Source organism: Eucyclogobius newberryi, unplaced genomic scaffold, assembly GCF_026437365.1.
Source record: "Eucyclogobius newberryi isolate DKJ021-1_F unplaced genomic scaffold, fEucNew1.0.hap1 SCAF_18, whole genome shotgun sequence".
Classification (NCBI taxonomy): Eukaryota; Metazoa; Chordata; class Actinopteri; order Gobiiformes; family Gobiidae; genus Eucyclogobius; species Eucyclogobius newberryi.
Genome location: NW_027315812.1, coordinates 8,996,416 through 9,008,285, shown reverse-complemented (window position 1 = coordinate 9,008,285; position 11,870 = coordinate 8,996,416). Strand labels below are relative to the sequence as shown.

The 11,870-nt window shown below is 40.7% G+C and overlaps 2 protein-coding genes across 2 annotated transcripts in view; both read right to left on the bottom strand.

The window, feature by feature from the left end:
• Window positions 1–11,870, bottom strand: part of LOC140364375 (eukaryotic translation initiation factor 5A-1-like) — a 143,776-nt gene that overhangs the window by 18,365 nt on the left and 113,541 nt on the right. The gene's annotated exons all lie outside the window — the stretch shown is intronic.
• LOC140364370 (cullin-1) overlaps window positions 1–11,870 on the bottom strand; it is a 28,364-nt gene that overhangs the window by 8,373 nt on the left and 8,121 nt on the right. The window contains exons 2-13 of the mRNA XM_072450469.1: window positions 9,755–10,079; window positions 8,678–8,852; window positions 8,247–8,414; window positions 6,579–6,629; window positions 6,394–6,484; window positions 5,457–5,620; window positions 4,422–4,584; window positions 3,490–3,620; window positions 2,773–2,880; window positions 2,539–2,694; window positions 1,324–1,455; window positions 216–333 (exon numbers count right to left, since the gene is read on the bottom strand). Of these exons, the coding sequence (XP_072306570.1) occupies window positions 216–333; window positions 1,324–1,455; window positions 2,539–2,694; window positions 2,773–2,880; window positions 3,490–3,620; window positions 4,422–4,584; window positions 5,457–5,620; window positions 6,394–6,484; window positions 6,579–6,629; window positions 8,247–8,414; window positions 8,678–8,852; window positions 9,755–9,894 (1,597 nt within the window). The 5' untranslated portion in view covers window positions 9,895–10,079. The remainder of the gene's footprint in view (window positions 1–215; window positions 334–1,323; window positions 1,456–2,538; window positions 2,695–2,772; window positions 2,881–3,489; window positions 3,621–4,421; window positions 4,585–5,456; window positions 5,621–6,393; window positions 6,485–6,578; window positions 6,630–8,246; window positions 8,415–8,677; window positions 8,853–9,754; window positions 10,080–11,870) is intronic.

The window sequence follows — 11,870 nt, the reverse complement described above, 5'->3', positions numbered from 1 at the left end:
AAGCCCACGTTGCACACTATATATATCCTTTAGGTTCATTGGAGGTTGGTGACAGAAGCCTCCCCGTCACTGGAGAAGCGCACGACCTCGACGCAGAAGCCCATCATTACACCACGTTTGTCTTTTCTGAAATGACCCCTCCTGAGCCTCCTCAAACCACACTGTGGCGTGTTCTTTTCAGACGGACAGTAATTACAGACTGAAAATGCACTCACGGTCCAGAGGCTCGGAGTTGGTCAGGTGCTTCTTGAACTGCTCGTTGAGGTCTTTGCTGACGCCGATGTCCTGGAACATCCGCTGCAGTTTGGACGTGTACTCGAAACCACAGGCTTGCTGCAAACACACAGAAGAATGAAGGAAGAACACACTAAATATTCAAACTCAAAAGAAGTACATTCATGGAGCTGTAAAGAGGGTGTGGAGAGAACGCAAAATGTGTTGTGAATACAAATTGTTCAAGGCATAATCTATTTTATCAAGCCTTTATTTAACTATGAACGTGTTTTGGAAAATTGCAGATATTGAAGAGAAAATCAGGTACACAACATTTTGGCAAAACCCTCTACACAAAATATAGCTGGGTCTGTAAGTATCACAATATTTTAAGAACTAAATACGATTTAACAACAGTATTTCTTGGTTAAACGATTACCTACACAAACATAATATCAATTACACCCGTTTGAAATATTAAAAACTGAATTTGCTACATTTCCTTTCACTAAACAAGCAACAAAATTGTAGCATTGACACAAAATAATTTAGTAAAATATAGCAAAAATAACGATACTGTAGCAACAAATTCAGATGTTTCAGGACACTAATAAAATACAGCAATACCGGTGAATAAATGAGATTTTAGAAGCAGGGCTGCGACTGACAATTATTTTGGCAAACGATCATTCTAGAGATTATTCTTTACTAGTCGTTTAGAACGTGAAAGGCCAGTGAATGACATTTGTGCTTTTATTACCCAGATAAAGCTGAAGCCGTACTAGGATATCCTGGAATATTGAGACATATACATACAAAAATACATTTCCCATGTCATTTCGTGTGCGATTCCTGCTCCGTCTGAATAATGAAACCTTTTCTCGTGGCATGTTTTGGAGTCTGTCTAGACCGGGTAACGATTATTCCATTATTTAGTCAGTTGCGATTAATCTAACCTGTTGCAGCCTGACTATGAAAAAGGCAATTTTTAGTGATGTTGATTTGTGTAAAAAAAAAAAAAAAAAAAAGCTATATTTGACGGTGAAATCAAACTCAGCCACATCAATACCATTAATCTAATTTATTTATAACTTATTAGTGAGGACCGACCTTGAGTTTGGAGATCATGCTGGCCTCGGCATCGTCGCTCGCGCTGTTCTGATGCACCAGACGCTTCGCCAACATCTTGGCGTAAAACTTCTGGAAAACGTCCTTGTCCTCGATGTATTTGAAGACGACCATCTGCAAGAAGCACGTGAGGGGAATCGGATCACGTATTATTTCAACCGGATAATTTACAATAACTTTACTGCCTTCTGTTCTCTAAATGTTGGAACTAGTGATGGTTCTATATGGAATTTGAGCCGATACGATAACCAATATTTGCAAATAAGGATTGTAAGATTTTAAAAACAAATGTGTGGTCCTTGTATCTTAATTAAGTTTGAATGCATGTTTAATGTATTTATCATTAATTGCATGATTGCGTTTTGCTTCTGCTTTAATTTTTCCTCTTTAATCTGTTCAAAAAGACAAATCCGATATAGATATGTGGAAATCCTGATATCATAAATAACTCATGACTAACGGCAGCAGGACTAGAGGCTTGTCTGAACTATTTTAACCAACGTTTCTGAGCAGATTCAGGAGAAATTATAGTTTTAAAACCACAAATTATGTGTTCTTGAAAAGATTTTTTTTTTTTTTTTTAAACACAAAAAACCAACAGAACTGACCAGAGAGAAAAACACCAATCAAAAAATGAACACACTTAACATTTAAAAAAGTAAAGTAAACAGTAGAGAGTCGGTCAAATCTGTCCTTTTTCAAATTATGTTATCTTTTCCATTTGTCTAATTCCTGTTATGTCAGTCCAGTCTTTGGTCGTCAGGGTTTTTTGCATCATCCACTTCTTTGTAATGGCCTTTTTTCCTGCCGCCAAAAGCACGTTCCAGAGGTATCCAATCACTGTGTCCATGACAGGAGATTTTAAACCCAATCAAATGGGTTTTAATTTAAAATACATAAAGGGACACTTACTGCACGACTATTGAGAGCGCCTGAATATAAGCTGCAGGAACTACATTCACAAAGAAGCCTGCAAGAAAAGAAACTGTTCATCTTCCTCCTGTGAACTAAAACCACCGCGTTCTTCTTCTTCAGTGTGTCAAACTCGTGCGCTTCCTGCTAGAGCGCCCCTAGAGGCCGTTGTATAAACTAGCCACAGTTTTATAAGCCACAGGGTTCAAAGCGTGTGAAAAGTGGCGACTTAAGTGAGTGTTTAGTTTAAATAAGTGCGTTTTTGCGTGCGGCCCCCTCGCTCACCACTTGGTTGAGCGTGTCCTCCAGCTCCGCCTCCTCTGGGTTCTTGGAGCTCTTCTTCAGGAGCGAGTCGCAGTATCGGGCCAAAAGCTCCGGAGATTTACTGGACGACTGCGCCATCCGAGTCACCGCGTTGTTGTTTATGAACCGACCGCAGGCCTAAAGACGGAGACGGAGGTTTAAAGCATTCGCACGTGATCTGCGTTTGAATCCGGCACAGAGCGGCGAGGTACGGACCTTGTCTAGAGCCGCCACGAAGCCTGCGTCGTTGTTGAAGGCCGACATCACCAGGGCGTTGTATTTCTTATGGACGTCCAGCGTGGTCTGAACGTATACTTTAGGGTCCTAAAAGATGGACAAAAATATACATATAGTGTTGATTAACTTTTACATTTGATTATGTCAGACAAACTAAATTCAACAAATAATAATAAACTTACATTTACTGAAAAGAAAAACATGCAACACTATTGACTGTCTAGTTTGTCTTCACAAAATTGTATAAAAAGGGAAAAAGACAAAAACCAAGGCATATTTTAATGGTTAACCAACATCAGATCTAAATGAGGCTTATATATGTAAAAAAAAAGTGTATTCATTTTGAATTTCCAGGGTAGAAATGTCCGTTAATGTGCTTCTTTCTTAAGATGCTCAAAGTTGTGTTTGGGCTTCATTAAAAAAGCATAATTTATGGTAAAGTATGTAAAATAACTGTAGATACAATGAAAAGCTCTTGTTTGGGCTCATCATTTGTCAGTATTTGTCCAGTAAAACCTCATTAAATAAACAAATAATGTAAAGTACCTGTTAATGGCTTTAGACCAGACTCTTTGAATTAGAATCTATAAGTTTACAAAGTTTTAAAGGGCAAAAACAATGCGAGGACGAGCACGGACAATACGTTTTGGGTTATTTAGCCGTATTGTATTAATGGTGGGATGCGTGAAACCGTACGTTGAGCGCCGCCTCTCCACACTTCTCGATGGCGGCCAGGCCCTGGTTGTGGATGTGACTCTCCAGGAGTTTCTTCAGCTCGCCCAGGCCGTCCGTGATCCGTGAGACCAGGTTATACATGCGGCCCAAGTCTGCACGGGAAACACAAACACCGGAATCGTCAAGTACCGCTCGGGACTCGCGCGCACATTTTCCAGCTGAACGCGATGGCCAAAAACAAGTACATGTAATTCAGCGCCGATTTCACTGCACACAAGAACTGCAGAGGGCGCGTGGATTTGCATTAATACCTGGAGCAGTTTAAATCAGGCTAAAAAAACGATACAGGGATGAGAAAGTCCTGTCCCCCAAACCATCAGCGTGCACTACTCACTGAGCAAGAGCACTTTGATAATGATTAACACTTTTTATGTAATGGATGCATTTTAGGGAACTTTTAGTAATTATTTGTTGTTGTGTTTGGACAATAAAGTAAATAATATAAATCAAAGTTGAAATGCGTCTTAGCACTGCCAAGTTCTGAGTGACTGCTTCAAATGCAGGATCACACAGACAAATGGACTTAAAATAAAAGGCTTCTAGATAGAGAAGAGTCATGAATAAAATGCATTATTGAGGAAAATCTATTCAATTCTTTACCATTTTGATGTAAAATGTAAAAAGCAAACGTCTCTAGACATTGTACACAGCAACATTGTGACTAAACTAAGCCTGGACTAGATCAGGGTTAAACGAGGACACCAGAACTAAACACAGTCACAATTTAGGACCTATAACGGCGAGTGTGAACGCACCCTCTGTATAGTCCAGATCACGATTATCAAAATACAAAGAGTCACAATTATTCTGGTTAATTGTTGCAGCCGTAAACTTCATAGACATTATTTGGGACAGGAGAGTCTTGATTGAGGCGCTCCGGGGACACTTTGTACCTTCATTCTTGTCGGCGTCGAGCAGGTTCTGGAACTCCGTGTGGAAGATCTCCAGGTGCTTCTCGATCAGCACCTGCTCACACTTTCGGGCCAGTTCGTCCTGAGTCGACTCGTGGAGATAAACCTGAACGCGCCGCTGCTCCTCCAACAGACGAGCCTCAGCCTGAAAGACAAATACAAAGACTTAAACACTTTGATATTACTGCTATTATTTTGTCAAATACAAAATAAAATCTGAAAATGAATGAATCTACAGGCTGGTGGCGGATCAGAATCATCTTAATATCTCTCAATTCAGTCTTAAAGTTTAGAAAATAATAATGACCGTATTTTCTGGACTATAAGTCACACTTTTTTTTCATAGTTTCGGCCGGGGTGCGACTTATACTTATATTCATACTTATACTTCGGAGCGACTTATGCGATATTATTTGTTATTTTCACACTTGTAACCGCATTTCATACTCCAGTGCGACTTATGTTTTTTTCTTCTCTATAATGCATTTTTTGGTTGATGCGACTTATAGTCCGGAAATACGGTAATCCACCAAGACGCATTATGAGCTTTAAAATTATACGCATTCTACTGTATCATGCAATAAATATAGCAGTACATTATAGTAATATACACACTGTGGTTCAAATCAAGACATTATTAGGACTATGAGTAACAATTAATATTCAATCATATGTGACAAAGCTGACCAAAGTGTGTTGTGTCGATGAAAGAACACAATTAAAACACAATTTTACGCAATGCCACTCGATTCATTTGTCGTTTTTTCTTCAGGCCAAAACATGGTGTTGAAATAACTGCAGTGCATTTAAATATTTACGCCAAATATCAGTTCCTTTCATCCAACACAAGGCTGCTTTTCACTTGACAGAATAACTAATAATCCTATTCAAAAGGTCCATGTTGATGAGAAAATATCCTGACAATCATTCGGCAGTGGAGAGGCACAGGGTCAAGAAACAAAAGTCTATACTACGATATGTATTTAAATGTTGCGGCGGAGGAGAAAGAATACAGACCTTCTTCATGTATTCTGTGACGGGGTTCTGCTGTAGGAACTCTGTGCTCTCTCGAGTGTAGAAGCGCTCCGTGTCTGTGAGGAACTGGCACTCGAAGTACTCTTTGTAAACGGACAGCGTGGGCCCTTTGGCGAAGGCGTCCTCCTCGTTAAGACCCAACTCGACTTGAAAAAGAAAAAAAGAGAAGCGTTCGTTAGGGCTTAACAATATTGCAATTTCTATGGTATAAAAATACAAAATCGGTTCACACAGTGTACATTTTAAAAACCATAACACAAAAAACACATTTAAAGAACAAGGTCAGCGCACGTTAGCGTTAGCCGTTTCCTGCCTGTCGACACACGGAGCACAAAAAAATACAAGAACCAATGGCATTTAAGAACAAGGTCAGCACACGTTAGCCGTTTCCTGTTTATCGACACACAGAACATAAATACAAGAACCAAAAGGAATTTAAAGAACAAGGTCAGAGGACGTTAGCATTAGCCGTTTCCAGTTTATCGACACACAGAACATAAATACAAGACCCAAACGCATTTAAGAACAAGGTCAGCGCACATTAGCGTTAGCCGTTTCCTGTTTATTGACGCACAAAACATAAATAAAAGCAAACGCATTTAAGAACAAGGCGTTTCCCATTTTATCGCCACACAGAACTTAATTCAAAACCAAAAATAGTAAGATTTCCAGTGCATAGTGTATCCAATATCAGCCAAACACAAAGTTTTAAATAAAGAGGGGTTAAAAGGCGGCGTAGAGGCTTTGCAGAGCTTTCCCGCTAAACCAGAAGTTAGCCACGTCTCAAAGACACACAAACGTGCAATTACTAAACCAAGTCTTTTCTGTGAACTGGGACCGGCCTCACAATTAGAACAAAGACTTCAGGTACAATTTAGGTTTCATTCACTGAAGAAAAAGTGCTTTTTTTTGCTCTCACCGTAGGACTGGACGACTCCGCTGATGAGTCGCGTGTTGATGGTTTCACCGTTTCTCTCCCGCTCGATCAGCTTCAGCACCGCATTCGTTACCTGACATAAAGCGTGCGTTAGGTCACAGACGAACTGATATTCCAGTGGGCAGTTTGCAGACATGTTTGCGGTTCATATGAAAAGCCACACTCACTTGTTTATTGAGGGGTCGGAACAAACACTCCCTCCAAGTGACGAGCGCGAGCTGCAGAAAGAAGGGAAAATGAGCGATGCAAGAGACTGTATTTTGCTTTCAAACTGCATTATCACAGCGGACGATAAATAAATACACCATTTTACTTGTATTTAATGTCTTCAAGATCGGCTGAACCAAATGTGAACATTGTCAAGATCATTACTAGATTACAAGAAGCACTTTGAATCGTTTTTGTATAAAAAGTGCTCAACAAATGCATTCGATAAACGATTTAATTTAATAATTGCATTGTTTTGAAGCAGTAGGGCAGTAAGTGCAAAGGGGGAAGTGCACAAAACGTGACTACAATGCTCTTATAGGTTTGATCTCTGGTAAAAGAAATTCTCCATCACGTGCATCAGATAAGCGACGAAAAGGAAGCTTCAAAGGAAAATTGAAAAAGGAAAAGCAAAATGATGAGAAACTGGTGCAAAAACGACTACTGTGTGCTACTTTGGTTTACTCTCCTTTCTACTGTTATGCAGATGAATCCCGATAATCCCAAATAAAAGAAAACTAAATATATAAATACAAATATACAGTGGTTGACGGTGATTTACATGAAGTGGAATGAGTTAGCGAAAGATTTGAGAGTGAATCATGGATTTAATCTTATTTTTATTTATAAACAGTTTCCTAGTACTTTTTTGTATAAATACTGCAGTTTTGGGGCTGTACAGTGCTCCTGAATAGAAGCCGCTCCAATGAAATTTACAAAGAAAAAAAAAACTTTCATACACAGGGCCCACCTGACAATAAGCCGCAGGTGCCCACGTTGTAACATGAGATATTTACACAAACTACACTGTACTTTTCTTTTGAACTGGAGCCACTGACCTAACTAAGACTAATTTCTCAGTAAATATGAGTCGGATTGTAATAAAACACAGCATTTTGAAGCTTAAACACATCACAGCTGTCTCTACCGTCTCTACTGTGTCCCCTCCGTCTCCACTGTGTCCCCTCTGTCCTTGAGGACTCTGAGCTGATTCACCTGTGTCTCACATCTGGTTCATCTGCTCCTGAGCTCGTACTTAGTGAGTGTGTCGTTGCAACACGAGATATTTACACAGAAATATGTTCCATGGTCGTGATGCACGAGTCAGGTCTGGCTAAGAAAGCCTCATTTCACTGCAGCAGGTTCTAAACTGCAGACCGCCGTATATTACATGTCTGCGTCTGTGCGTTCAGCCGCGTCTAGTTTCACTTCCTCATTAGACTCATTTCCGTGAATATAAGTCTGATTGTAATGAAACAAGCTTAAAATATATTACATGACGTCCCCTGTCCAGTGACTTCTTCTACAGTGTGTCAAATGCTTCCTGCTTGAGTGCCCACTGGTGGTCTTTAGCCAGTAAGAATCTATAAATTAGACGCACCGTTGTAATGACCGCAGGGTTCAAAGCGTGGGGAGAAAAAGTCATGGCTTAAAGTTACGGTAGTTGTTTTTGAACTAAAGTTGACGAATACACATTTTGGTTTAGTTTTAGAAGGATTTATATCACACAACAGCCAAAAGGAGAGCACGAGTGAGTTAGCTGAAGATCTGGGAGTGGGAGTGCATCGTCTATATCGACTTCGCGGTTGAGGTGCGTCTGAAAGATGCGTAGGGCTCCTGCGAGTTACCGAGTAGATTTCGTAGATGCCTTTGCGGCCCTCGTCGCACTCCCGCCGGACCCAGTGGCGGTTGAGGTAGGCGCAGATCCCGTTCAGGACTTTACTTGAGAAACGATAGTCCTCCCACTGCTGCGTGTAGAACTTCAGCACGCACTCGTCCATCAGGTCCTCTCCGTCCTGGGACAAGAAATGGACGATTAGAGTTTACGTGAGATGTTGGTGGGGCGTTTGTGAGTGTTTGGATTATTCTTGCCATGTGCATGTTCATTTGGGTTTTCTGTGTCACTGCATTGCAATTTCGATGAGGAATAAGCATTATACAGATTCATGATATAGATCCCTTCATTTTTAGACAATATAGTATGATATCAATGCTTCTAGTTTTGGTTAGTATCTACGTTTGCTTCAGGAAAGATGCTCGTAATGTGTTGGAGCTGTACCTTGAGCAGACTGGTCAGGTAGTTCTTCAGAAACTCCTTGAGCCTCTTGTAGAGCTCCAGGCCGACGAACTGCGCCCCTCCCGGAGTCGTGGACTTTTTGGAGGGCTTTGTGGGGGGCACGGACCCGCGGCCCTGGCTCGACTGGTGCACACTGGTGCAATAGTTATATACATGTCTGAGGGGCAGAAGGTCAAGGAGGGAACACGCAACAGAGATCGAGAAACAAGTATTTTCACCAGATACTGTATATTGGGAGATTCAAATCCTTTATTACCCATGTAAATACACTCAAAAATCAGAAAAATCTCAAATTATCTCAAATCTCAAGCACAGGTCAATATTTGTCTTGTCCTGACTTAACTGCTTAAAAAGAGAGATTACACTGCTCTCTAAAGATTTAGTAGAAAAACGGGGTCGTTGATCTATAGAATTCATCCTCTATAATCTTTTATTATGAGAGCGGTGAACAGTATAGACCGTAATTATTAAGTAGTCATTTTAAAATCAGATATTTTGGGGGAAATCAAAAAAGGCCTGCACATCAGCTCAAAAACATAACTTAAAAGTCACAGACGTCACTGAAGTGGATCTACATCATGTTAGGCCCTTATGGTTTATTGTCAAATTATGTTTTTGCAGGATTACTGTATAAATTATATGAAAAACTTTTAAAATGAGGATGAAAAAAAAAAAAAAAAAGAAAATCATTACTATTAATATGAAGTAACCAGAAAAAATAAAAATAAAAAATAGAGAAGAAAAAAAACACAAACTGGAGTATGAAATGCGGTTGCAAGTGTGAAAATAACAAATAATATCACATATAAGTCACTCCGGAGTATAAGTAGCAACCCGGCCAAAACTATGGGGTTAGTCAGGAAAAATACGGAATCTACATTTCCAGTTCCCGCTCGGCGCTAAATATAAAAAAAAAAAAAAAAAAAAAAAAAAAAAAAGCATACCGGGTCGAACTCTATAGTGTGTGACACGGTCAAACAGAGACTAGGCTTGGACAGTAGTATCAGTATCAAATATCAGACCGCTGCAGATGATGGACCGCCTCAGACTAAAGGATACGTGTAGAGCTCCATGTAGCGCGACTTGGCCATGCTCTGTCGCGTGTAAACCTGCTGGATCCCGGCTCTGAGGTCGTCCCATATCTGGTCCAGCCCGATGGGTTTGAGTCCGTGCGGGTTTTGTGTGCGGCTGGACGACATGGTGGTCCCCGTCTGCTCCTCCGAACCGTTGGCCTGTTGCTCCTCCGCTCCTGTCGCTGCGTGTCTCTGCCTCTCGCTGAGGGCCTCACTGTGCCATGGGGCCACCGGTCAGCGTCAGTCCCACTGCTAACACCAGAGGGCGCCGTGTGCGAGGGCTCCACCTGCGCTGCGCTCTACCAGACGACCTGAAAGAGAGGGGAAGACGCGTTGGATCAGGAACGCAATTTTTAAACGTTCTATCATCTCAAATTGGTAGGGTTTTTTTTTACACCGGATGCCCTTCTCGTCACATCAGAAACATTTTGTTAAAGCAGTTTGCAATTTGAAGTGTCTTACCCCGAAATACACGGAAAATACCCTGGCGACTGGGGGGATAAATGTTTATTTCACTGCTCTGGTGCAGTTTAATTAAAACTAAAATATACTGAATATTTCATCTTTCATCATAAATATCATGAGTATACACAGACACATGTGATTAGCTTAAATGTATTAGTCCAACTGCCTTCTCCGATTTAACTAGAACTTTTTTTTAAACTAGCACTTAAAAATAAAAAATAATTGTTTCATCAAGCAGGAAGAAAACGAAAATTGTCCACCAAATAATCATATTTGCATCTCTATCCACAAAAGAACATTGTGGTGCTTTGACTATTCATCTTGTCAAGAGTCAAATAAAACATTTTTCATACAAAAATAAGTATTAAAAAGTGCTTTACAGTCAACCATCTCACTAGAACGTCATACCTGCCCGACCCCACATTACCATACAACCCACAGTTAAACACACACTAAAATAATGAACATGAGGCCGAGTACAGATGAACCAGTTGAGTAAACGCCATCAGAGCTGCCGCGCACGCTCAAACTCTGCAGTGTGCAGGACGCCGTTGAGGTCGCTCTAAAGGGGTTTCTGGGGCGACACCTGGATCCGCTCCTCAGATTCTGAACTCGAAAGTCTTTAATGAGGGATTAGTCCAGTTCACCTCGGCTGCAGCGGACCGCAACCTCGTGCGGCACTCAACACTCACAAGTCAGGTGAGGGCAGGTCACAATATTAGAGCAAGACATTTAGACTAAAGGAAATGACATGATAGTTGTGTGGTACTTTATTAAATGCAGAGGTTCCGTTATATTAATCAAGAATATACATCACCAAATACAAGCAGAGGTGCATTGTTTTCAGTTCACACCCACAAGAGGAGACTGAAACATAAACTACCGGTAATATAGTAATAACTTCAATGCGTCTCAGCTTTTATTCCAAGAAGTTTCTTTAGTCCGCTAATTATGCCAGTCATTTAATAATTACTATATTGAATTTTCCCTTTTGTGTACGTTCTCAACAGCAAATATGTCCTCCACAAGCCGCCCAGAGATGTGCATGAGCGTTATGTATTACCAGGCTTTTAGATAGAGACCCGTCTTCCCGTATTTTGGACGGGGTATTTTAAAATGTGGACGGGCATTTTCGAGTGCACGGACGGCCATTTTATTAATAACTCTTAGAAAAAAAAGGGAATATCATCATTAAATCGGTCCGGGAAGCATTTTACAATAGTCCTCCATGACAGTATACTGTTTACAAGTGAAAATTTGCATGCTGCGCACTGATTGGTCGGCGAAATTTGTGTGCTTGGCTCCGATTGGCTGCCGAGCCGTGGTCCGGAGAATTCCGAAGCTTCACGTTTTTATTAAATTTGGACGGAGCGTTTTCAAATCCCATCTAAAAGCCTGTGTATTATATTCATATTTTAGAGGCCTCGTTCTCATCTCAAGTGAACAGAATGCCCGCTCATACAATAATCATCTTCAGTGGAAGATGATTATTGTGAGAAGCATACAAGTCGTTTGATTGGCTGAGCATTTTGGCTTTTCGTATCATCTCGAGGAACAACTCGGCAGGTCTAGTTTTACATTTTCCAATATTCTGAGCAGCTTTTGGGCAGCGCTCCTTCGGCGGTGGTTAAATTTAG